The sequence below is a fragment of the Mandrillus leucophaeus genome, unplaced genomic scaffold, assembly GCF_000951045.1.
Source record: "Mandrillus leucophaeus isolate KB7577 unplaced genomic scaffold, Mleu.le_1.0 Scaffold100, whole genome shotgun sequence".
NCBI classification, from domain to species: domain Eukaryota; kingdom Metazoa; phylum Chordata; class Mammalia; order Primates; family Cercopithecidae; genus Mandrillus; species Mandrillus leucophaeus.
In genome coordinates, this window is record NW_012098099.1 from 3,711,966 (window position 1) to 3,739,751 (window position 27,786).

Genomic DNA, 27,786 nt, shown 5'->3' on the forward strand with positions numbered 1-27,786 from the left:
TGCAATTGCTGTGAAAGATGCCAAGAAGATAGTATTGTGTCTATTTACCCAGGACCTCAATCCATTCTTTTCAGTTTTATGCATTTATGTGTCCTTTCTCTAATAGGCAAGTGGGACAATGATTATAGAGAATAAATGGGAAGTGGGAATGGTGGTTGGCTGTACTAGAATGAAAGAAAAATAGCAAAAAGGTTGTCAAGAGGGTGGTCATACCAAGATTTTCAAAGGCCCAGCCTGTGTCACTGGCTACATAGCTAGGTTTCCAAGTATCTGACATTCAGATTCCATCTATGCCTTCTCAGCTTGTCTAGAAACAAGATGTTGGACTATCCCGCCATCGTTATATATGCCATGATTGGAAATGATGTCTGCAATGGGTGAGTTATTGAGAAAAAGTATTTTCAAGATTCTTTGACTCTGGGCTCTTCCCCACCCTCTCCTCACCAACTCCACTCCATTATAGCAGCCTGCTGTTCAGCTGAATTTCTCTATCTTAGAAGCATGGCTGGGCACAGGGGCTCACACCTGTAATCCCAGCACTTTGGGAGGCCAAGGTGGGCAGATCACCTGAGGTCAAGAGTTTGAGACCAGCCTGGCCAACATGGTGAAACCTTGTCTCTACTAAAAATACAAAAATTAGCTGGGCGTGGTGGTGTGTGCCTATAATCCCAGCCACATGAGAGGCTGAGGCAGCAGAATCACTTGAACCCAGCAGACAGAGGTTGCCGTGAGCCGAGATCATGCCACTGCACTCCAGCCTGAGTGACGGAGCAAGACTCTATCTTAAAAAAAAAAAACAAGTCCTAGACACATGTGAAATCAACAGTACCAATCTGTGACGCTGAAAGCTTCTTTTGAAAATATCTGCTCCATTAATTATCAACTCTGATGTAACAACAAATGGGTGCATCCTGATCAGTTATATCACAAGAAATGTGCTACTACTGACTGAGAACCCAAGATTGGGAATTGTGATTTTTTAAATAAAATAAGGCAGCAGCACAGCTACCCCATAAGAACGTCGATCTCACTCATATTCTGATCTACTTTACTTCCTCATGTGGAAGAGACAGCTTAGACGCACAGACCTACAGCATTTGCAAAGGAACTGCGGATAACTCATGGCCAATCCTATTTATGCCCATGGCCCATAGCAAGAAGGTAATTTTGCTAAACTGCTGATATTGGTAGTGACTTCAAAATGGTGAATTCCTTAGTTCCTATATAACATTTGGGGAGGTTTCTCAAAATCTGTGTACACCCCTAAGAATATGATGCATGTATGAATGCCATCTGTCCTGTGATTAGGGCCAAAAAAAAAAAAAATGGTGAGACAGGATTTAGAGCAACTCCCCAGTAGCAATAGCCACCCACTCACTATTTTAGGAAACAGGAAAGTAAGGCCAAAAGAAGTTCATGATTTGCCTGCAACAGGGTTGATTAATGGCAGAGCTGGACTCCACCCCAACTGTGCTAGAAGTGGGCCATCCTGCTCACTCCGCTGTTTGCTTTCCTGTATTTCACTTGCCACGCTTTCCAAGCCCGTGCTGAAAACAAAACTCAATAGTATTAAAGTGTGTTTGCCCGCACAGATAAAATTCAGATGGCAAAGGAGATGCAGACATAATCAGTGAAGTGCATTCAGGGGAGGAGATGCCATAATGATCCAGAGACTCTGATATGCCAGATGTCACCTTGGTGCCCTTAGGCTGGTTTGCTGCTGGCCCCAGAACCCCAAGTTGGCCAAGGCTACATGCTTGGCACCAAGGTCTGTGAAGAGCCACCTGGGACTTTCCAGTAAACAGCAAACACCCTTTAAGGACTGCCATAAACCAAGAGGTACATCACTCTATATCATTCCGTCCTCCCAGCAGCCCTAAGAGGCAAGGATGATTGTCCCATCTTACAGATGAGGACACTGATTTGGCAAGGATAAGGAACTTGCCTGTTCTGGTATTGAGTGTCAAAGCTGGGAGCCAAACCAGGTTATCTAACCAAATTCCATTCCCTGTCTGTAGTTCACACTGTCTTATTTCCTCTTTGACTCACTCACTTTTTTAAGTATATGGTGAGCACCACGATGTGCCAAGCACTGTGCCAGGCTCTAGGATATGGATACGATGGCAAAGAAGCCACAGCCCCTGACATCAAGGAGCTAATGGAAGGAGAAACACCATGCTTCAGGCTCTGGCTGCCATCATGAAACAGAACAAAGCTATGGTCAGATCAGTCATTGCTCCCCCAGCCACCAGAGCATGTCCTTCCAGAGAGGAACAGAGAGCAAACTGACTATACTGAATAAAGAACATGTGCAGAAAGAGACTCTGGCTCCAAAAGCCAAAATCCCTGAAACTGTACTTTTCCAGCAAAACCTGCTTACCCAGACCCCTCCAGCCCAGTCCTACTTTTCCTTTCCCAAAGAGCTAAAGGGCAGGCAGACATCAGCCAGAGACCTGTGCCAGCCTCTCCCCTGCTGGGGATCTGGGTAGAGAAGCAGCAAGCATTTGGGTGAAAGAACAGAGTTGGCAGTATGGGATGTCCCTGTGGTGCCCACTTTGTGATGTCCTGTGGAGGGGTTAAAAAAATAAAGACAGATGGCAACTATACCTCCCCATCTGCCAGAACGTCAAGGTGGAGTAGATTTCCCAAAATGAGCAAAGGGATTTTATAAAAAGCTCAAGCAGCAAGGAGTTACATAATAAGTCTGTCCTGGAACAAGTTTTAGGATATTTGCTTGACTTTTTTCTTTTCTTTTTCTATGACAATGCTAGCTCTTACTGAAGTAACACATTTATGTGCTCTTTTCTCAATTCTCTAAACTCATCTAGTTACTCAACAAATACTGGTTAAATGAATGAGGGTCATGATTGGAAGACAGCTTTTAGCATCAGGAAGTCAAAAAGAAAGATCACGTAGAGAACCTGGCTTTCTCATTGTAACCCTGCTCAATTTGATTTAGGCTAACTCAGCTTCCTTTGCGCTTTTCCAATCACTGCCCTTGAGGGCTATGTAATGTGGATGATATGAAAGGAGAAACATTCCTGAAAACAAGGCAAATGTTGGGGAGCTACAGCAGCAGAACCTTGGGGTGACAGAGGCAGTAGTGGGAAACGGGAATGGCCTCAGAACGTCCAATCATAAAGGCCAGTGACAACCCTTTGCCAACATCCCAGTGCAGCATCCCTGAAATGAACATGGTAATTGCTGGAAATTCCATAGAATTATACAAGCATCTAGCACTAGCCCCATAAATGGATATAGTTTCATTTGTTACAGTGGACAATCACAGGACAGATGGCACTCATACAAGCATCATATTCTTAGGAGTATACACAGAAAGTATAAATTATACATTTTCATCTTATGGAGAGAGCCAGGACAACCCACACAGGGTGTCTGTGCCTGTCTGCCCTCAACTATTGTTTTTCTTCAATGCCAGTGCTTCAGGTTATGCCCTGGGCAGTTGACCAGCACTGCATTAAGAGGAAGCCAGCCGAGGCACTGATAGGTCACAGGCCCTAAGGAGCCTGGACTAGTGAGAAACCATCCATGTTATTTATTCAGATGATAGAAAAGCCAGCAGGGAAGGGAATGGAAAGAGCTCCTGCTGCTCAGAGGAATTCTCTCTCCCAGACTCCTCAGTGAGAGACATGGGTAGCAAAGGGAATGATAAGGAGGTTCCAACCAGCCAGCATGTTCCAGGCCACGCCCACTTTTAAGGGACGTTTAATGTATCTCTATGCATGGGGTAATATGGGAGGCCTCATCCCATTCCCAGTCTGTATCAAGATGCCCCTTCTCCCCAGCTACTCAGGAGGCTAAAGTGGGAGGATAGTTTGAGCCCAGGAGTTCAACCCTGCAGTGAGCTATGATCATACCACTGCCCTCCAGCCTGGGTGATAGAGCAAGACCCTGTCTCTATTTAAAAAAAAAAAAAAAAAAAAAAAGATATCTCTTCAAGGGGATTGGATGAGAGCTCAACAATGTGTTTGCAACTGGCTGGCATGAAGAAAAGGGCTAACTCTCTTACCTGGGTGTTTCAAAAACACAAATGCTAGCTGTGAGTAAGGTGTGAGCACTTGACCACTACAGTGACCTGGGCTTTAGCTGTGGCTCCAGGAAACTGGTTTTCTGCGCATGCTGATCAGTTTCTTCCTTGAGAAGGGACACCTCTCTCTGGCACCGGCCAGGTAAAATCTGGCTGGCTTACCTGCCAGGGTAATGAAATGATCAGGCTTATTTTGCCTGATCAGACACAATTCATTAGGGCAGGACAGGCTTCAGAGTCACCCTCAGGAGTGAGACTGTTCATCTGTTCCAAGCCTGGCCATGTGTTCCTGACATGTGTGAGAGCATGTCAGTGAGCACAAATTTCTCTCTCATTATTTTCCCCAGTGTGGCCACTGTATCCCAGGCGGTTTTCACATCTTCTTTGTTAGCTGAGCACTCTCGATCTCTCACCTATCCATCTGAGTGTCTGGGGTGAGCTCGCTGGTGTGTGAGAAGGGGCGCTGGGACCCTGGGGTGGGCAGACAAATCCGAGGTGGCAGGTGCCTGGGACACCAGGGTTGAAAGGGTTAGACACCTTCAGCCCAGCCTATTCGTCCTTTGGCAGACACCAGAGAGACGAGACCTAGGAGATAGTTCTCAACCACTAGGGTTCTTTGGTCTCCAGAATACTAGCACAAAGTCTCCCCCAAACATCACCAGAGGAGGAAGAGTACACAGATCAAAATGGCATTGAAAACTTTTCAGGGAGCCGGGCGTGGTGGCTCATGCCTGTAATCCCAGCACTTTGGGAGGCTGAGGCAGGCAGATCACGAGGCCAAAAGATTGAAACCATCCTGGTCAACATGGTGAAACTCTGTGTCTACTAAAAACAGAAAAATTAGCTGGGTGTAATGGTGCGCACCTGTAGTCCCAGCTACTCGGGAGGCTGGGGCAGGAGAATCACTTGAACCTGGGAGGCAGAGGTTGCAGTGAGCCGAAATTGCGCCACTGCACTCCAGCCTGGGTGACAGAGTGAGACTCCATCCCCCCCCAAAAAAAAGAAAAGAAAAGAAAAGAAAAAAGAAAGGAAAACTTTTCAGGGACAGAAGTCAAAAGGCACCTTCTATGGCATCTGGAAGGGGTGATCGCCCCATGAATCACATAGACTCCCTTGCCCTTACCTGAGCTAAGAGTTGGTTGATTTTGCTATGCAAATTAAAAGTAAATTCTATAGTTGTACAAGGTGGAACAAAGGTAACTGGAGAATGTTTCATTAGCAACACCAAGGCTTCCATTTTTATTTCACTTAGCAACTAGCCATGTTGATTATGCTTGCTTAATTTGTGGGTGCCCTTTCGTAAGTACAAATTAGCTCAGATTCTTCATTTAGCATCAGGGTTGTGCCTCTAACCAAAAAAATAATTATTTAATGGGGATTTGGGAAGATTTTGTCCATCTTAACTCATCTTGCCCTTATGTGGTTGGAGAACATTAGCTCAGCATAATTGCTTTGTGCCAAAGCGTGGCTGTATCCGCAGGGGAAAAAAAAAAAAAAGTGTGGCAAGACAAAAGTGAATAGGCAGTGTGTGCCAGCTTTACCAATGACAGAAGAAAGGCTATAGATACCCGACTTGCCTTTCATTTCACCCTTGCTGTCACACTTCAAACACACAGTGAATACAGAACCTGAGTACTTTGGGCAGGTTCTTCAGTGCTGCTTCTATGCATATAGGAATCAAGTCAAAGCCCCTCCCCACACTTCTGCTCTAGTAGGTAGGCAACCTAGTCGCAAATTGCTGTAGCTGCTTTTTATCAGGCTAGGAAGATTTTTATTTTTAAAATAGTGTAATTTTTTCCTGACAATGGAAAACATGAATTTAGCATGCAGTTCTACACCCTGAGAGTTTGTAAAATTAGACATCTTTTTTTCTCCCCCCTTAGGAGACTCTAGCGATCCATTACATAGTTTAGAAGCACATACACCAACCACAACTGCCACCCTACTGGCTACCCCCACAGCACCAGAAGTATTGTTGTAGTCAGCAATACTTTTTAGCCATCTTTCTATATTAATACATACAAATTACTTCTTTTTTTTATTCAGGTGAAATTCACATAATGTAAGACTAACCATTCTAAAGCAAAAATTCAGGGGCATTCCCAGTTCACAATGTTGTGCAACCAATGATATCTAGTTATTTTATTCTTCTTAACAGCTATATAGAGTTCTATTGCACAGGTGTACCATAATTTATGTATTCAGGCTTCTGTCTTTTTCCAGTTACACACTACACCAAGCAGTATTGCAGTGTTTGTATGCACATTTTTGCACATTTGTGGAAATGTTACTATAGGATAACTTCTTGAAAGTGAAATTCCAAGGTCAAAAGTTAAGCCAACTTCAAATTTGGATACATTTTGAAAAATTGACCTCCAAAAAGGCAGTGCCGATATTCATTTATGAGCTCCCTTAAAAGTGAGAATTATGGATCCCTGGGGGCCCCTTTCTGTCCCCTCTTCCCATATCACTTATGCCCCGGGTCCAGCCTCTGAGTGATGGACTTATTTTATCTGGTTCACAATCTGTCTTAAGTTCCCTAGAGCTGCCATAACAAAGTACCAAAACTGGATGACTCAAAACGCAGACATGTATTTCATCACAGTTCTGGATGCTGAAAGTCCAGGATCAAGGTGTCCACGGGGCTATACTCCCTCTGAAAGCTCCAGGGAAAACTCCTTCCTTTTGTCTTTCTGCTTCTGGTGGCTCCCAGCGACCCTCAGCACTCTTTGACTCGTGACAGCTGTAACCCCAGTGTCTGATTCTGTCTTCACAAGGCCTTCCTCCTGGTGTGTGTCTGTGTGTCCTCTCCTCTTCTTGTAAGGATTCAGTCATTGAATTTAAGGCCCACACTAATCCAACATGACCTCATCTTAACTAATGACAACCATAAAGACCCTATTTTCAAGTCATGTCACATTCACAGGGACACTATTTAACTCACTATAGGATCACTGGGGAAACTGGAATTTTATGTATGCAAAAGAGAAAGTAACACTGTAGCATTGTTCCATTTAGGGAAAAGACAGGGAGTTAGAGCCTAAAGAGTGGATGAAAACCCTAGAAAATTCTGTATTCTACTCCCGAGTTAATGCAGCTTAGGATCCTAATCCAAATTTGATGTGTTCCTGAAGGTGTGTCCAAAAGTCAGTTGTACAAAGAAATGAACAATAATAAACATATACTAATGCCAAAAATATTTTAGCACCCTTTGCCTTTTAAACATAGCTTTCTTAAATAATTTCAACTTTTATTTTAGATTCGGGGGTACATGTGCCCATTCATTGCACGGATATAGTGTATGATGCTGAGGTTTGGAGTACAAATGACCTCATCACCCAGGTGGTGAGCATAGCACCCAATTAAACATAACTTTAAATCAACCAATGAGTGCAATTTTAACATAACTTCAAATGATGTCTTTGTAGTATTTTGTACATTCCTTACGTCTTTTCCAAACCAAATGAAAATAAGTCAGCTTAAATTCAATAAATGTCTGATTGAGGGCAAAGATTCATCACTTTCAGCTCACTTAGGAGCTTCACCTCTGTCTGACATGCTTTGATTTTAGGACTGTGTCTCTCATAACTACTTTCAGCACTTTCTTTTTTTATTTTACTAACTTTTATGAAATAAGAAAATATAATTTAAAAAATCAAATACCCTCTAGAGAGCACAAGCGCTACTATATAAAGACAACAATGCAGGCTGGAATTGTTGGTTGGAAATGTTGTTGCAGGGTATAGCCTGGAATAGAAATCCATCAGGAAATGCATGCAAGTCCAAATCCAGTGTAGAAACTGAAGAATAAAAAGCAAGCTATAGTGTGGACATATAACTTGGTCAGTAAGATTCTGTTTCCTAACTGTGATACATTTGAAAAGTTTTAAAGACCAAATTACAGACCTCAAAGTGTCAAATAAATCATAAGCAATACCAGACCCCTTTCATTTCAAAAACTGTGTAAGTCAGGCCAGTGAGTTTATGCTACAGGAACAAAGGAACAAACGGCCCCTAAAATCTTAGTAGCATAAAGCAACAAATGTTTACGTCTCTCTCATACTACTTGTCCATCAGAGATCACCATGGGACTCTGTTCCAAGATTCAGATTGGTTAAGCAGCTATCTAGAACATTGCCTATACCCATGCAAAGAAAAAGAGCATTCTAGAAGGTGTCTCATCACCAAATACGACACATGTTTGTCACATAGTCCATAGTCCACTCAACCACAAGGAAGTCAGTAAGTATAGTCTGACTATGTGCCAGAAAGGTGGAAATCCAGGAATATTTTGCAAATAGCTCCAATGACCACCACATTCTGTGTGTGTGTGTGTGATGCATCTTGTATTTGCGTGCAACTTGCATGCATCTATCCTTACAATCAACCAAGATATTTTCTATTTATTCCACCAACAGGAAAAGTGACCCAGTCCCAGCCATGACCACTCCTGAGAAACTCTACTCCAACATCATGCAGACTCTGAAGCATCTAAATTCCCACCTGCCCGATGGCAGCCATGTTATTTTGTATGGCTTACCAGATGGAACCTTTCTCTGGGATAATTTGCACAACAGATATCATCCTCTCGGTATCAGTTTGAAGATTCTTTTACTCTTTGATAACATCAATGTATATACAGTTCAATGTATATATGGTTCAAACCATACAGAAATGTGCCTAAAATGCCATCATGGAACATGGGTCAGAGCTGATGAAGGCAAGAGCCCCCAGGTGCAGTATCTAAAGGTCATTATCCAGAAGTGAGCAGAATCAGATCCAAAGGCAGAAAGGGCAGAAGTAATTCACGAAGAATTAGGACACATTGAAAGGTAAACGCTCAAACCAGGAAATTCCTCTAACAGAAGGTGAAATATAAAATGAGCTGAGGAAGCCCAAACAGGAGACAGACCCGTGAGTCAAAGACAGGGATTTCTCTGAATCTCAGTGGTAAGTGCCTCCTGGTGGCCTGTTAGAATTCTCTAGAGCACGGTCCTCCAGCCTGCTCGTTTCCTGCTTCTACACTCTCTTGGGGTTCTTAGCTCTGAAAGGCTTTAAAATGTTCCCGGAACTTTCTAATGACAACTCAAATATTCTTGATACTGTACAAATAACATAAAAGTGCTAGTAATTCACATTAGGAAGGTGTGATCCTTAACCCTGTGAGATAGATGTTTTCATCAACCACAATCATTTCATTTTATAGATGAAAAAACCAATGCTCAGAGAGGCTAGGTAGCTTGCCAAATGTCACAGAGTTCACTGAATATGTTGTAGCAGGGCTCTGCTTTCTGTATTTCAGAGGAGAATGTATTTATTAAGTGCCAACTATGTGCCAGGCACTGTTCTAGGCACAGGGTAACCAGCAGAAAACACAATAGTCTTAAGTTCCTGCCCACAGAAAGCTTATATTACAGTGGGAAAATGACTCAAAAGTATGTCAGAAGGTGATAAGTGCCACAGGAAGAAAATTGAGCAAGGAAGAGGAGCAGGGAGCTGGCCTAAGTCTTCCCTGATGAGTATCTATAAGAAGAGGCCTGAGTACTCTCCTCTCAGCCCCATATTGACAGCACCTGCACCAATCTAACATGAAGAAGGGGCTATCCTTTCCCTGGTGTTACCCCACTCACCTCCTGAGCCCAACCCACTAAACGGTGCTGGCAGTCCAAGCACCTTCTTAGGAGTCAGGTGAGAAATTCAAAGAAGACCTGAAACTCATTCCTTCACGCCCTCCTTAGAGGGGGCAGATGGGGAGCAAGATTTCCCATTTCAGTCCATCAAGAGCCTTTTCTTGCATATACAACTTTGTGTATATCTTTCCAGTCTTCCTTTGTCCTCTTCCTGTAGTCCCTGTCTAAGACAGCCCCCCTACTTCTCCCTCAGGAAATTCTGCCTCTCCCCACCTGGGAAAAGAGTAAGGGTCCTTTAGCTAGCTCTCAAAGAGCTCTGGTCTCTTAATTGGAGGAACAATAGTGGTCACCCACATTCCAGATTCTCCACCAATAAGGATGAAACCATTTTCCTCTTGAATTACTCATGTATCACAAATATTATTATCCAAACAAAACACTGTCCAGCCTCACCTAAGTAGAGCATATTCTTCCTGTTCATGCAACTTTGACCACGCCCCCTTAGAAATAGCATGATCACGCATGGAACTTCACTCCATTCTGGGCTGCTTTGCATGTATAAAGGACACCAACCTGGGCTAAGAATATCTCTTTGAACCACGGGATATGAAAACTGTACATCTGCCCTGAACTGATTCTTTCAGATTTCCAAATGTCTCTCTGACACTAAGAAATGCTTTGGAAAGAGAAGCTGGGGGCAGGGAAATTTGTTCCCAATTTACTCCATCTCAGTAATAGCGACTTGACTTCCATTTTTCTGATTTCAAATCCCATTTTCTTTCCACGAACTCTGGTTATGCCACCTCCATAAATTCTTTCCGATATACCATGCAATTCACTTGATTTATGAGACATGTTTGGTTTCATAAATATGAGATCAAATGTAAGAATGACTCCATGTAATTTGGAAAGGACTGGAGGAAGGAAAAATGTGTGTAAGAATATAAGAATGAGGCCAGGCATGGTGCCATGCCTGTAATCTTAGCAATTTGGGAGGTCGAGGCGGGTGGATCAACTGAGGTCAAGAGTTCAAGTCGTGCCTGGCCAACATAGTGAAACCTCGTCTCTTCTAAAAATACAAAAATTAGCAGGGCGTGGTGGCACACGCCTGTGATCCCAGTTACTCGGGAGACTGAAGCAGGAGAATCGCTTGAACCCGGGAGGTGGAGGTTGCAGTGAGCCGAGATCGCACCATTGCACTCCAGCCTTGGTGACAAGAGTAAAAAACCAACCAACCAACAAACAAACAAACAAAAACTCTGTCTAAAAAAAAAAAGAATGTAAGAATGGTATGTAAGAATGACTCCATGCAATTTGGAAAGGACTGAGGGAAGAAAAAAGGATGATTGGGAGATTTGTCCACTTCTGTGGATTCTCTAGGCCAGTGGTTCTCAACTGGGGCAACTCACTCACCCCCACCCTGCTTTTATCACATCTGGAGATAGAAGACGGGTGCAACTAGGCTGGGTAAAGTGGCTCATGCCTGTAATCCCAGCACTTTGGGAGACCGAGGTGGGCGGATCACCTGAGGTCAGGAGTTCAAGGCCAGCCTGGCCAACATGGTGAAGCCCTGTCTCTACTAAAAGTAAAAAAAAAATTAGCCGGGCATGGTGGCAGGTGCCTGTAATCTAAGCTACTTGGGAGACTGAGGCAAGAGAATTGCTTGAACCCAGGAGGGGGAGGTTGTAGTGAGCTGAGATCACACCATTGTACTCTAGCCTAGGCAACAAGAGTGAAACTCAGTCTCAAAAAAAAAAAAAAAAGAAGAAGAAGAGGGGTGCAACTAGCATCTAGCAAATAGAGGCCAGGGGGTTTGCTAAACATCTACAATGCACGAGACAGCACCCCAAAATCAAGACAGTCATACAACGTTAAGAGACTGCTCTAGACTTTGCCTTGTCCTTCTCAAGTGGACTCTTTCTGGCTGCTAATCACGCCCTAGCTTGTCACAGCACAGAATGGGAAGAAGAAAAAGATAGAACAAGTTTGTTCTATAGAAACATCAGTAGTTTTGAAAAAAAAAATCCAATCAAGCAGAAAGCTGAAACCATCTAAAATTTGTTTGATGCTGATAAGTAATTATTCACATCCTAAATTATCTCTGCTGCCTGGTTGCCATGGGAAATAAATTATAAATTTCTCAATGAAGCATCAGGATCCTTCCTAGAAAGGCTGGGGAAGTAGATGGGATTTGTCCAGCATCCCCAGGCCTCCTTTGACAGGACTCGTAACTCACACAAGATGAAAGACTTCTAGAGGGGGCCACATTAGGAAGGTGTGATTCTTTTTTTTTCTTTTGAGATGAAGTCTCACTATGTCACCAAGGCTGGAGTGCAGCGGCGCAATCATAGCTCACTGCAACCTCCGCCTCCCAGCTTCAAGCAATTCTCCTGCCTCAGCCCCCCGAGTAGCTGGGATTACAGGCGCCCGCCAACACACCTGGCTAATTTTTTGTACTTTTAGTAGAGATGGGATTTCACCACGTTGGCCAGGCTGGTCTCGATCTCCCGATCTCAGGTGATCCACCTGCCTCGGACTCCCAAAGTGCTGGGATTACAGGCATGAGCCACTGTGCCTGGCCGAGAAGGTGTGATTCTTAAAACAACCCTGTGAGATAGATGCTTTCATTAACTACAGTAATTTTATTTATTGCTCTTGCGCTGTCTCTCTTCTGCTCTCACCCCAAACCCCGTCTTTGGATCTTGAGCCAGCAGTGAAGCAGGGTTCGTGCTGGGCCAGCCTCAGGGTTTGGTTGCTGTGCCTAGGCCACCATAGATCTCATCTTAGTCAGCAGCTGGACACTCAAGTCTGATTCCTGGGCACCACGTTAAGGGTTGTGCTAAGGGTGCTGTGCAAAGAAAAAAAAGTAGGGGGGAAGGGGATGAGTTCCATTTATTTGGGCCTAGAAATGTGGTGATCATAGTGTCTAGACTTGACTTGGGCCACTTCTTAAAAATTAAGAAAGCGTTCAGGAAACAGAGGCATGGTAGGAGACCCCCTGGTCAGTGACACAGTCTCTGCTGCCTCCTTTCCCCTCAGAAGGACAGGCAGGAACTCAGCCTGAGCCACCAGTGAAGGCAGGGTCAGATGCCACAGCACCACTCAGCAGGTCACAGGGGCCCAGAACAAGAGCAGGTAACTGTCTCACTCCTGCCAGGGAGGAGGGGGTGACCAATCCCTCCTGGCATCCCTCCTTCTCAGCCAGATTTGTGACTCACTACCCAGTCTATCACTGGCTGCCAAGGGCTGGGGCATCCCACAGCCTCTCCTAGTCACTAAAATTCCTGGTGGGAGTTTATTGTCTTCGTGAGGAATTACCAGACAGCAAGCCTCACACCCTGGGATTCTACTGGCATGGGTCTTCAAGAAAAGTCAAGCTTGGCCGGTCACAAGTCCTCTCAGCCATGGTCTGTAAGGAAGGCGATCATTCCAGAAATATCTCTGAGATTCCTATTCTGTGCTTTTGAGTAAAGATGACATAAGATGTAGTCTGTGTCCTCAAATGAGAGAGAAAAGACAGCTCCGCTGAGGAACGCAGCACATGGACCCTGATAGCGAACATGCCGAGTGCTCGTGAGGATGGGCAAGTCACAGGCCTTCTGGGGCCATCCCAAGGGTTAGATGATAGGGAGGAAGCCAAGGACTCCTGGCTGCAAATTCATCTGCTAGTGGGCCTGCCTTGAAGAGCTTCTGCCACAAAACAGCAACTTCATCTTGCCCCAATTACTCTTAAACTTGAAACCAAATGCCTTTTTAAAATACCTTGGTGTTTCTGTTTTATCATGCGCTTTCCCTCTGTCTGAATGAATGTGGTTTTAATACATTTACATGGCATTTCATGGAGATGTGACTGATCTTTGTTGGTTCTAGGTTTCTATGGTACCTAAGATTTCAGTTATGTTTCCAGAATTAAATAGTTACCAGAGACCCTGCCCTAAAGAAGTTACAGATTACGAAGACACAAGCCGACACTTAGCCAGCTGGAGAAGAACAGGCCTTTGATCTTCAGAGGAGCTTATGGCAAACACTGGGACAGCCCACTGGCTCCCCACAACACACACACAGGCACACAGACACACACACACACACACACACACAGAGAGACACAGACACACGCGGATACACACATGCAGACACATACACACATACAGACACAGAAACACACAAAAACACAGAGAGACACAGACACAGAAACACACACACACAGACACACACGAAGACACACAGAGACACAGACACACAGACACACATGAAGACACACAGATACACATAGACAGAGCTCCTCGGCCCCTGGTGATCCCTGGCCACTGTGGGACAGTCCTCCTGGACTGCCCCTGGGCTTTCTTGATCAGCTTTCCTATCCAGATGGACTTTCTAACCAGGGAGTCACAGACACAACCTCTCTTCGTGCACCCCATAGAGGTAGGATCAATAGGCCAAAATTACATTAAAGCAACAAAGATCAAAGCCAAAGCTTAAAAAGAAAGAATGGGGGACCAACTGATGTTGCCAATAAAGCAGACAGTGTAAGAACCATTTCCCTCTTCCCTTCCTCGAAACCATAAGTCCATCGCAAGCACCCCTAGCCAATCTTCCACATGACCAGCCCCAGAGTCCCTACCCTCTAACAGGCAGAAACACCAGAGAGGAGGAACACTGACTCATTACAACTTTCCCAGGTTCTTCTAAATGCACCTAATGTGCCCTCATCCTGTTCAGCAGACCTAGCCACCCACACTGAGGATGTTCCCTTTCTCAATCACGTCCAGCTGGAGGTGGAGCCAGGAGACAGAGGGAAAGGGAGAGGGACTGAGGAGGTGCAGAAGGGGAGTACCCCTCAGGGTCTCATTGGGAACTGTGCTGGCCATCAGCAGGACAGCAGGAGAGGGCGTCAGGCAGGGTGGAGCAAAGCCAAGGCGGGCCTTCATCCCCAAGGAGGAGTCAACAATGAAGTTCCCAGTGTCACAGGAGCAGGACAAACTCCGGCCTCTCTGGATATCAAAGCAATCCAGGCCTGAAGGTGGGGAGGGGAGAGTGCACGGTCAGGCATGAGGTGCCACCTCCTATCAGGCTGCAGAGAGATGCTGCCCCTCAGGGGGAGGGGACACACCAGGGCCCAGAAGGGTGGCAGGGCCCCAGCCAGGCTATGTAAGTTTCACTATGAAGCCCCAGTTCCAACATAGAGACAAGATGGCACTAGGCACCAAGGCAAAAGCAGCCAGACACTGGGCCCTCACAGAAGGTGGGGAGACGGAAGGTCACAACTCAGTGGCAGCCCTCAAAGGGGAAGAGCCAAGCCAGAAGAGCACGTGGAGAACCCAGGGTGGGGAGTGGAGAAGGAAAACGTCAGTCAGTGCAGCTGAGACACATTCAGGAAGGGAGCAAATGACAAAAAGTACACAGACACACACACACACACACAAAATGGAACAAAGCCTCGGTGGGTAGAAGTAGGAACTTGGGGGAAAATGGGAGCTCAGTGTTGGACCCATAAAATGAAAGCAAGGACAGAAGCCGAGGGCTTGGGATTCATTTAAAATGTGAAGATACAGAAGCCTGTGCAGAAGACAGACCTGGCGGGTCACTGTGACTTTAGTGGCCGTAATGAGCCTGTGGCTTTCCCGTCCTGGGACTCACTCAACCACACAGAGAGACAATAAATTTTTTCTCTATGACAAGAAAATTGAATCTATCTTCCAGTCTAACTAACCAGAGGTATAAGTGAAAAATAAGACTGTGTTCTATCACCTTCAATCTTTCTCTTCATTCTGAGATAGGTCCTATTATCTTCCTTTATGTGTTCAAGAGTGTGAGGAGTGTTAATGGATACAGTGTCAGTCATTCACCCCCGAGCTTTAAGGAGCTCTGGATTTTGTGTGTCAGCCACAGTATGAAAGTCTAATTGCTTCGGGGGGAGTATATGCTGGAGGCGGGGTGGAGCAGTGTTGGAAGAGAGAAGAAATCACCCCCACAGATTCTGGGACTATAGCTGATGTTCAGAAAAACTGGATGAACCCTCATCTGGTACTTTTCACTTTGTTATGTACCTCTGTAACCTGCACTAGAAAATAAGAGTGTCTATTAATTAGATATATTAAGATATCCACTGGACAGCCCTTAATCCAGTGCCACAAAGGGAGACATGAGGTATTGCCTCCCCATCCCATGGGCCACCCGAGCATTTTGCACAGCTTTCAGCTCACCAACTGCAGGGAACTACGTGGTCAGAGCTTCAGATACTCAGAATGTCCTGCCAGGCCCTTGGCATGGCATAATTTGGTCAGACCTGTGCATTCCATAAACCTCGAAAAGAGAATTAGGTCAACCGCCACCTCGAATGTTCCCTGTGCCCCATGCAGGGAGCATTTCATACCACGGCCAGGAGAAAGTGCTGCTCTTAAAGGGCTTTATTCAAGGCATCCTGATTCATATCGAGCTGTAGGATACTTGGATTTCTTTTTCCTGAGTCCAGATGAGGCCAGTTCCCCCAGCCCCATCCTGGCCCATGTCCAGAGCTCTATATGGGAGTGAGCTCCTCAGGGCTCCTCCCCAACTCTGAGTCTGAATTTCTAGAGGCTCAGAAAGGAGGAAAGCACAGGCATTCTTCAAGAGCAATGCTGCATGAAAAATCAGGGGAATCCGCTGGAAATAGCGACCTTCTGCAAGGGAGGCAGGGAAGCCCCCGAGTGTCTCTAAATGCTGCTATTGCTGAGTGCCTGCAATCTACCAGACCGTTGTGTTTTCCAGGCCAGCTAAATAAAGACGTGACCTATGCGCACTTGTACTCCTTCCTGAACTGCCTCCAGGTGAGCACTCACTGGCTTGCTTCAAGGCCTGCTAACCCACCCTGTTCCTCTGTAATCAAAGTGTTTTCCCGCTCTCAGGTCAGCCCCTGCCACGGCTGGATGTCTTCCAACAAGACGTTGCGGACTCTCACTTCAGAGGTACGACTGTCACAGGCCTTTTGATACCATCTTTGATCATTCTTTCCCTGTGTTTGCTGCAGAGTTTTCACTGGGGATGGGATCCTGGCAGGGGGATGGTCTCCAAGCTGGTGAATAACAAGATCAAACCTTCCAGGTGCTTGGGGAGCCAAGAGAACCTGGTACACCCTGTCTCCTTCTGTCTCGCTCTGGGTCTGTCCTCTGCTGACTGTGTTTCTCAGCCACTGTCTCTCTCGTGTGTCCACATGTGTGCACAAACACTCCCCTGTGCACACGCGCGCGCACACACACACACAGACACACACCTTTTAAAGCTGGTCCTAAGCATAGTTGTGGATTTGGAGAGAGTTGGTTGAGTTTGGCCCCTATGCATGACAGAAGTTCTCCCGAGGTAAATAAGAACCTTCCTCCCTTCTCTCAGGGAATCCATTGCTCAAAGAATATGGTTTGCACTTCTTTCATGGATGGTGAATAATCTCTTTGTAAAATATTTATTGAGGCTGGACGCAGTGGCTCACACCTGTAATCCCAGCACTTTCGGAGGCTGAGGTGGAAGGATCACTTGAGGTCAGGAGTTTGAGACCAGCTTGATCAACATGATGAAACCCCATCTCTACTAAAAATACAAAAATTAGCCAGGTGTCATGGTGGGCACCTGTAGTCCCAGCTGCTCAGGAGGCTGAGGCATGAGAATCACTTGAACCCAGGAGGCGGAGGTTGCAGTGAGCCAAGATCGCGCCATTGCATTCCAGCCTGGGCGACAGAGCAAGACTCTGTCTCAAAAACAAAAATGAATGAACAAAAGACTTATTGAACATTTTTTACATAGAAAGCACATTTCAATTTTTTGAACTTGGAGAACACAAAAAAAATAAAGAAAAGTAACAAAGATCACCCAAAATTTCACCACCCAAAGTTAGTATATGTGTATGTCTTCCCATTACCACTTCCAGAGATCAATATATTTGGTTTTTTGCCTACATAGTATGAGAATGCACATACTCTGTTATGCTTTCCAGTGTTCATAAATTGTTTCTCCACACCATAATATTGGAACCATTCTAAAGTTTATACATGTGAATATATTATGATTTATTTCATCCTTTGGTGTTGGACATTTAGATTGTTTCCAAATTTATACTATGATAAATAGCATTGTGATGAACAATCGTATATCTAAAGGTGTAAGTCTCTGTGTACATCTCTATTCCCTTGAGACAAATTCCTAGAAGAATTACTGGGCCAAAGGGTATGTCCGTGTTTAAGGATTTGATCCGTATTGCCAAATTGCTCTCTAGAAAAGTTAAGCTAATGACATTCTCATTCACCTACCCATGACAACATTCAATATCATGGTTATCTTACTTTTGCCAATCCCAAGGGTGGAAAAACTAGTATCACTAATTTACACTGATTCAATTCCTAAAGAATGTTAACATTTGTCTCATGTTCATTGGCCATTTGTATGTGACTAGAATTTAATGTGCAGAGCAGCTGTCTGCTGATGGCTTGGAGAAATGAAAGTAGAGTAGGATGGGGATGATCGATTTCTTTGTTCTGCCTGAATTATGTCACTAAAGTCAAAGTCCAGATTTCATGGAATTCTCCCTGTTTCCTCTCTCTTCAGAGAGCAGAGCAACTCTCCAACACACTGAAAAAAATTGCAGCCAGTGAGAAATTTACAAACTTCGATCTTTTCTACATGGATTTTGCCTTCCATGAAAGTAAGTAGCTTTGTTTGGGTGTTGACAGAAGATGAAAGCAGCAGCTAGTTTAGGGCCTGGGCAGTTGGTTTTATACTGCTTTTTATAAGCCAGCAGGCCGCAGACTAGGCAGGGTTACTCCTGCCTATTCTGACACACTAATAGCTCTCAGTATTGAAAAAAGATAAAATGTGGGACTTTTTCTGAAAGGATTGGGCTCAGCATTACCTCTGTACTTCACCATCATTTTAGAATCCCTGATGCAATAGAGCCAGCGACTGGTTAGAAAGAGATTTGGGCTGGCAACCTACAGGTTAATGCACTCACTAACCTTTTCTTCCCAGGTTAAAAGCCCTGGTTACCTGATGGATGTGACAGAAATGAGGGATATGGTGGCACCTCTCACAGTGGGCCCTGAAATACCCAGGGACTCAAGAGCAGTGCAGATTCCCACACTCCATAGAGGATGAACTTAACCAGAACCTCTAAGGGAGGGACCAAAGAACTTGCCCGTGGCAAAGTGATCAACCCATGTCCCAACTTTCTGGAAAGACTATTACTAAGTTTGTTTTTTAGCATTCTGTCCAAACACTGGAGTCACTGCTGAGGGGCCACACAAAAACAGGCATGATTACTGTAGCTACTGATTTACCCTTTACAGCTTGAGTCTGAAAAATTATTGCTTATTGACTGTAATCCTTCCTGATTCATTTTCATTGCTAAGCAATTTTTATACAAGAGCAAAGCCCCCTGTTGACTGCCAGATGAGATAATGGTAATGAAGGGTTTCACAGTGTAGGCGAAAGATGGAAGATTCCTCATCCAGTGTTTATCATCTCTGTCCCCCACCCCCAATGCCCCCATCCGTAGCATCTGGGTTGGAGCAGATGGCCATCATGAATTATCAACTATTACATTCGCTGACACATTTTGCATTGCAGACTCTAGTAGTTCAATTCCTAACATCCTTTCAACAAGACTGATCTCCCTTAACTAGATTTCCTGCCTAGGTGATACACATTTCTCTCATGGGGAGAGACATTTTGATAAATAACTCCTCATTAAAATGCGGAGTTGAAGACTCATTAATGAATTCCTGGTGTAAACAAATGCACCACCAAGTGATCTTTGATCATCATCAACCTTGAATATAGATAAAGTTATTAAAAATATAATAATGTCTAACACTCACATGGGACTTTTTTTACTTTCCAGAGTGATCTCTAGCTCTGTCATTTATTATCTCTGGGACTGCAGGCAATTCTCTGAATATTTTAAACTCCCTTTCCAGCCCTGGAAATGGGGATACCATATCTTCCTAACAAATCTCTGTGATGATTGTATGAAGTAATGTGCCATCCTCCTAAATGTTATGGCTGTTACACAGAAAAGGTACCATTTCCTTACACCTTGCTACTCAATGTATGCTTCTGGATAAGCAAAATCAGCACCACCCAAGAGCTGGTTATAAATGCAGAATTCCAGGGCCCACTCCAGACCTACCTACCTAATCAGAACCTGCATTCAAACACAATCCACAGGTCATTTCTATGCCCATTACAGTTTAGTAAATGGTTTCTGAGGCTGAGGTGGGAGGATCACTCAAGTCCAGGAGTTCAAGACCAGCCGGGGCAACATTGCGACACCCCATCTCTATGAAAAATTTTTTTTTAATTAGCCAGGCATGGTGGTGCATGCTTGTAGTCCCAGCTATTCTGGAGGCTGTGATGGGGGGATCACTTGAGCCTGGGTGGTTGAGGCTACAGTGAATTGTGATCACATCACTGAACTCCAGCCTGGTTGACAGAGACCTCATCTCTATAAAAATAAAAATAAAGTTTAATAAATGGAGCTCTATAATGCCTCAAGATTAAGAGCTGGGTCAGTCATCAGATTTGTAAATCCTGTTATGTGCCCAGAGCTATGAAGGTGCTGGGAACATAATTGTCAACAAAACAGAAGAGTCCTTATCTCTGTGGAGGATATAGAGAGAAGAGCTTTATTCTTGTCTGCCCAGAGTTCCACTGGTGAACTGACATGCTTGGAAGCAGAGCCTCATCAGTCCTTTCTTGTCCTCACAGCAATAATAAACACAGTGAAAAAGCAAAAAGTTGAATTAAGCTGAACTGAACATTCTACATCAACGTGGTAGAAGCCTCCTAGGCATTTCTCCATGGGGCCTTCTTCGTCTTCTCCTCAGGAAGTTAGCGGACACCCCACTAGGGAAGGCCTGTGAGAACAGTGGGACCACTGTGGGGCCCACCCCCATGAACATCTGATACAGCACCTGCATTTGATGTCTAGGTGCCGCCTTGTCCACCTCTGAAAGAGCTAGCTTTTCTGCCTGGTTTTTGGGAACTGTGGTAGTGTCCTGACTTAAGCTCAGAGTTGGGTACTGCAAAAGACATTTTTAACTTGAAATTTTAGCATTTTCCAAAGTAGCTGGAGGGATAGTCCCCTCCAAGATCCATCTCCATGGGTGACCGCCCATGCCTGGGCAGCTCATCTTCCCAGAAACCCACCTCATGTGGGTACAATGTGTGGTTATAGAAAGAGCCCAGAATTTACAACTGTGTTCCTATTCCAGCTCAGACACAGAATAGCTGGGTAGCCTCAAGTGAATTAAATAACCACCCAGCCTTTGTTTCCTTGCATGCAGGATAGAAATAACTAACCCATGTAAGGATTAAGTAAAACAAAACTTGTAAAGTTGTAAGGACTCAATAACTGCTAGTGGCCATCCCCCTGCCCCCACCATCGTCAGTGTGTATGAAGCAACTCCTTCATTCCTGATGTCCAACCCACCCCCCCAGCTCCATTCATGTCTGTGAAGTACTTTGAGTTCCTTCGAGGAAGGTATGGTAGAAATGCATCTCATTACCAAGAAGAAAAGTAATCTTTTATCAGAAATTAAAATCCTACAGAGTTATTTATTACGTCTGCAGTCCTGATAGTCCCATGAAAATCTCTCCTCTCATTTTGGTACTGTATGTGATCTGACCATTGTGTTAAAAATATTCTCATTTTTCATGATACTAAAATTCACAATTTCACATCCTTGTGACAGAGCAAATTGCAGTTGAGGGTCCCTGTCTCTTGAAGGTAGGCACAAGACCCGTTCATTTTCCACCCTGGCAGCCTCAGTCCAGCACTGAAAAGTGATTGCTCATCTCCAAAGACTCTTTTTGTCTCTTGCTGACTCATTCTCCAACTGGTTATGAACTAAACAGAGGCAGCAACTTTTCCTCCCTTCAGGAAATGCCAACTTGAGCAGGTGATATTCTTTTTCTTTGTCTGCACCACACCTCCCCACAGAGGAAAGAAAATGCCACTTGGCTGATAAAGCCATTTTTACACTGACAGTTTAAATACATCTCCAGCTGCCCTCAGCTTCCCAGATAGCTCAATTGGAGTAAACCTGGCTCTTGCTTCCCCTCACCATGAATACATTTGTGAAATCAGCCAATGACTTTATGGTGCTGACCAGAAAGCAGCCTCTTCTTTAAAATATCTGCTAGTGTTGCTGTTCATCAAACAGCTATCAAGTGTTTTATGAGTCTTCCTCCATTCTTTCTATTACATCTTTGGAAAGCTGGTCATTAGCAGTTTCTTTGATTTTACAAATAAACTATGTTAAAGAAGAAGAAAACAAAACAAAATACATTATGCTCCAAATCTCCACAGATCATCCATGATCATTCAAGAAACTTAATCCAGGTCTTCTGAAGGACAAATAGGAATTCATTGGTCTATTTTAAGTTATGGTCCAAAGTAGAAAGGAAACTGACCAACTTACCATGTTATCTTTGATTGGACCTCCCACTCTAAAATCAATCAAGGAAAAAGTAAAGGCCAGTGTCTGGTATTGCATTTCTCCCAAGAAAGCAGAATTCATCCTGAGATAAACAAAAAAAGGATCTTTCCTTTGACATTGGCCATGATACAGATAAAATCCTAAATAAACACTTGCCTGTGAGTTACTGAAGCTCCCTTAAGTTTTACTGTCCTGATAGCTACATGCATGTGATGACCCGTAGCCCTCACAGGCATAATAATCATATGGGGAAAAAAAATGATGCTTACCTCTGTAAATAAACAGGGTGTAGTCTTAGTAAACTTGGAGCATTTTCTTTTAACACCTATTGTATTATTTTATATAGCAAGCAAGTTCTTCCAAAGGCTGGACTCCCTTGTAGTTGCCACCTAATGTAGGGAAGGGATGGGAGTTGACAGACAGGAATAATTTCCTAGCAGGGAGGAATGTGTTGTCATTGACATCATTTAGAATTGCTGGACTATGGTGATGATAAAAGGTGGACCTCTCCCGCTGCTCCCAACCCTGTTCCTCCACAAAGCTTGGCAAGTAAATATCCCTTCTCTTTCTTTGTGCTTTTTTTCCTGAGTTTTCCTTTTATAATCCCCACAATCATGGGATTGCTCAAGTCTCCAAGGGAAGGAGAAGGGAATGGTCATCTCTTCTCATTTTGAAAACACAGTATAGGTTGAATATCCTTATCCTGCATGCTTGGGACAAAAGGTGTTTCAGATTTTGGATTTTGGGGGATGTTTTAGGACTTTGGAATATATGCATTATATATACTTAGCAGTTGAGCATCCTACATACAAAATCCAAAGTTTTCCAATAGACATTTCCTTTCAGCATCATGTTGACAGTCAAAAAGTTTTGAATTTTAGAGCATTTTGGATTTTGGCTTTTCGGATGTGAGATGCTCAACCTGCATCACTAACTCTGATAATTGAATCATCTTGTTCCATGAAGACATCTATCAACACCTCTCTTTCTTTCTCTAAGGGCCATAGGTTTTAGTTTGGTAATTAGTAACTCACATAAAATGCAAATCAAAATGAAAATAGCCTAGAATTACTTTAAGCCTAGATGCCAAAATTGAATCACAGTCTAAGAAACTCCTGTATAAGCAAATCTCACCGTTGTAATATCAGGCTCCTAGTAAACATTCTTCTCAAGGAACATGATCTTGTTTAAACTGTGTTTCCTTAACAGGTTCAAATTTGCTGTCTACTGTGGATTTTCCAGAGCTCCTGATCACCATAATCCTTTTCTAGACTTTTTCTTAGCCATCTCAGGCATGGATTTTGATTCAATATGTCATTCAACTCTCTTTGCAAACATGGAGAGTCAAAAAGTATTTAAGAGGCTTCCTACCACCACTGCATCAGATGACACCAGGATAGTCCAGGTCAGGTCCTGGTTTGCTATGCATCTATTTATTACAAGAGGACTCTGCCTCCATGTCTTATTCATCCAACTCTTCACAACTTTTTAGTAGATTCTGTCTGAAGTCTTGATTGGGCTCAATTCCCATTGGCTTGCTCTTATTAGCACATCTGGGAATTTTTTAATAACTGTCTTGTCTCAGAATACTGTAATAAAATACCATGAATTGGGTGACTTATAAACAACAAAAAGTTATTTCTCACAGTTCTGGAGGCTAAAAGTTTAAAATCAGGATGCCAGCATGGTCAGGTTCTGGTGAGGGTCCCCTTCCATGTTGCTGACTGCCAACTTCTCATTGTATCCTCATATGGTTTAAAAAAAAAAAAAAGAGTGAGAGAGCCCTCTGGGGTTCATTTTATTTTTATTTATTTTTGAGACGGAATCTCACACTGTCGCCCCGGCTGGAGTGCAGTGGCGCAATCTCGGCTCACTGCAACCTCTTCCTCCCAGATTCAAGCAATTCTCCTGCCTCAGCCTCTCGAGTAGCTGGGATTACAGGCGCCCAACACCACACTTGGCTAATCTTTTGGTTTGTTTCTTTATTTTGGGGTTTTCTTTTGTATGTTTAGTAGAGACGGGGTTTCACTATGTTGGCCAGGCTGGTCTTGAACGCCTGACCTCGTGATCAACCCGCCTCGGCCTCCCAAAGTGCTGGGATTACAGGCATGAGCCACCACACCTGGTTGGGCGTGAATTCATGGGCATGAACCCCATGATGGGGGCTCCATCTTCATAGAATAATTACCTATGCCATCATACTGTGGATTCGAGTTTCAACACAGGAATTTGAAAGGGAGACAAACATTCAGTCCTTGCAACGCACTGTTGGGATTTTCTTTCATTCTTTCTTTTCTTTCTTCTGTTAGCATCTGTACAGCATAAAGTGAAACCCAACTAAAAATAAAGGGAAAAGTGGGAGAAGGGACAAAATGTTCATCAAGAACTTTGGTGAAGCAAAAAGGAGCACAAGTAGAACGGAGATGACGTCATCTCTGAAGTCACGGAGGGGACGGGGAGGCTGACATTTCACCTGGCCTGGGTCTTTCTGCATCATTGCTGATTGTTGTTTGAGAGACTCCTGTGGGACTGCAAGGATAGACGACACAAAGATCATAAAAGGACAGAGAGAACTGAGAGTGGTGATCCTGGCTCTGCGTTTGAAGAAATCTTTCCAGACGCCTGGTTCTCCATTAAGGGCAATTTGTTGGATGTTCAGATCAGGAATGGCAGGGAATGGGCTGGAGAACATCCCTGAGCAGGCAGGGCCAGTACTGCAGCCAGCAGGGCAGTCTGGAACCCACAGGAGCTTCAGAGTGTCAAGTCCAGAGGGAAAGGTGGGGCAGCTAGAATTGAACCTCAAGAAGAAGGTTGGATTCCAAGGTCATGCACCCCCCCACCCAAAAAAAAGAAAAAACAGGCAAAACAGGCCAGGCAAGCTGAAGACTGAGCCAGGCAAGCTTCCCCAAAACTGTCCCTTTACAAGACACTGTGGCGAAGGGCAAGAAAGATATTGTCGAAAGCTGCATGCTGGCTTGGCAGAACAAATAAACTTGCATGAGAGTGAGTGCTGTTTAAGCATTGCTGCAGCTCTGAGCTTCCTATTAGAAGAGCAGGTACCTACCATTCCTTCAGAGAGAAGTGTTATTTACCAGCACGCCGCAACTTCTCCCTGGAGACTCTGTGTGGCAGACACCACATAACACAGTGGACAGTGTCCTCAATTTGAGTTTTCAAGAAATACAAAGGCCACTTTTCAATAGCTGCTTCTTCTAACAGCCTCTAGTAAAACCCAGAAGCATAATATGAGGCTGTGGCTCAGGGGCAGTCTTTCTGCCAGAGAATAAGCTAACAGGGGCTGGAGAGTCAGTGTGTAGGACTCCAAACCACTAGTATGAATTTTTTCCTCAGCTTTGAGAAGGGCAGCATTATCCTCAGCCCCTGGGGAATGGAGGCTGAGTAGTAAGTGGGGATACCATGCTAGAATATTAGGACTAACTGCAGAAGCAGCCTTGTATTGACTCAGCCATGGGAAGTCCAGCCCCTCTTGTCCAATCAAAGCCCCTGACAGAATTTCCATCCTTACTTTGGGATGAGAAGGGGAGAAACAGAGGGCACAGACCTATGTTCTTGAGTTTTCTGGGGAATGAAGAGTAAAGAACGGGAGGAATCTTAGTTGTGTCTGCCCCCATCACTGGATGCTGGGAAAGTGAGGGCGTAGCTTCACCAGGAGCAGCTGGCTCAGATGCTGCTCTCTGGAGGCTTCCTAGGGATTTGAAGTTTCCTTGAGGAGTTCTTACTGACTGTATGATGGAATGATGTAGAGTTAATTGTGCTGCTGCCTTAGAGCAACTGACACTCTTGGTCTCTCACCCCTGTTGAAGGACAGTTTCATTGCTTTTCATCACTTTGGGGTTCATAATATTTTTTCTGCAACCATACTCCCTCTAACTGTGGCGATGAGATAATTTTATGTAATTATATTCCTGACATACTGTATGATTTTTAAAGGCAAGTGCTTGACACATGCAGGCAGAGTCTGCAAATGGCAACCCATGAAAGGGGATGTTAACAAAATGTTTGATTTTCCCCTACTGTAATACCATCCTACCGCACCACCGAAAAGTGACATATACTGAAATAGGTGTTGAATATTTTAGAGCTCACCTTTTCCTACTGCCCTCCCTACTACACAAACCACATTCATCCAACATTCTCATGTATTCCCTTCCTGAGTTAGAAAAAGCACACACATACACAGTGGGAAGATTTTTTATGTTCAGAAATCCCCCAGTGCAAGAGAGCAGCTCAGAGACAGCCGTGGCTGAGTCAACATGGGCCCGGGAGGGCATAGGCAGCTCTCACGTCCTTGTCCTTGGATGTTGGCCGTTGCTTGTGCAAGTGTGTCTGTAACCCTCTCGTTTTGTGTCCTGCAGTCATACAGGAGTGGCAGAAGAGAGGCGGACAGCCCTGGCAGCTCATCGAGCCCGTGGATGGATTCCACCCCAACGAGGTGAGCGCAGTCACATGGTGGCTGCCGAAGGTTATTGGATGGTTTGTTAGTTTTTAATTATGCTTACACATTCATGTGTTTATTTTTATCCTGTTTTGTTCCAGAAAGGATTTGAGGTAAGGTACATACACGTATAAGATAGAAGATTTAATGAAAACAAAGTGAAATTTGGGACAATAGGAAAATAAAGTAGAAATTATACTTGGATTCCTGACTTAATTTCTATAATTCATAAAATATGTGCAGGGCAGTCCGGAGAAACCGCCAGAAGGGCAGCTCTGTGCAATGCTAAAAGGGGCATTAAGCCATGGTTTCCATAAGATAAGAAAAATAAATCAAGCACTCCAAAAAAAAAAAAAAAGAGGAAAATAACAAGGATTTTTTGGAAGTGAGACCCATGAGAAACGTATTCTATGGTCTTCCTAGAAAGGGTGCTGTATAGGAGGAGAACAATGTCCTTAGCGGTATCCTACAGTAAGCTGTTTCTATCGAGGATCCAAAGTACAGTTCTGTAAAGTAGCTCTCCTCTGGTCTCTTCACAAAGCAAGGGGAGCCAGAGGGTGGGACTCTGTCCCCTCCCGGCTCCACTCCCATCCCATTATTCTGGCTTCAACCAGAGAAGCTCTACTTTTATCTGTTGTATGTCCTGGACTTGCTCACGACATTTCTTTATTAAGAAGAAGAAGAAAAAGAAGTGGGGGAGTTGTTCTGCCACTTGTAAAATGTAGAAAGCTGCTCCTCTATGGGGAGGGATGGGCCATTTACTCTCAGGCAGTCCCTCATCACTAGAACCTTTCTGCTCCAGCAGTTAGGGAAGCATGGTGTGGCTACCAAAGGGTACAAACGTGAGGGGCATGCCTGAGGATGCTCCCTGGCTGGCAATCGAGACCCAGGCCACAAGAGGACTGATTGTCCCCTCAGGAGCCTGAATGAAGGTAAACACAGCCTACCTTCCTCCAACTCTAGGCTCAACCAGTGCTCATGCCAGGGGTAAGAATCACCTCAAAAGGAACTAGAAGGGTGCCCACTCTCCAACAAATGAGTAAAAGTGGTGTCCCACAAATGCTGAGCAAATTTTGAAGTAAGTATTAAATGCCCACCTCACAGATTTAAATAGCCACACACACAAAAAAAAATCAGAATAATGCCCTCAGAATTTCTTTTTTTTTTTTTTTTTTTTTTTTTTTTTTTTTT

The 27,786-nt window shown here is 44.3% G+C and overlaps 1 protein-coding gene across 3 annotated transcripts in view; it reads left to right on the top strand.

The window, feature by feature from the left end:
- AOAH (acyloxyacyl hydrolase (neutrophil)) overlaps nucleotides 1-27,786 on the top strand; it is a 221,139-nt gene that overhangs the window by 179,431 nt on the left and 13,922 nt on the right. For all 3 annotated transcript variants that reach the window (XM_011972914.1, XM_011972918.1, XM_011972925.1), the window contains 6 exons: nucleotides 303-377; nucleotides 8,467-8,639; nucleotides 16,426-16,484; nucleotides 16,563-16,622; nucleotides 18,250-18,346; nucleotides 26,516-26,592. In XM_011972914.1, coding sequence (XP_011828304.1) covers nucleotides 303-377; nucleotides 8,467-8,639; nucleotides 16,426-16,484; nucleotides 16,563-16,622; nucleotides 18,250-18,346; nucleotides 26,516-26,592 — 541 coding nt within the window. The remainder of the gene's footprint in view (nucleotides 1-302; nucleotides 378-8,466; nucleotides 8,640-16,425; nucleotides 16,485-16,562; nucleotides 16,623-18,249; nucleotides 18,347-26,515; nucleotides 26,593-27,786) is intronic.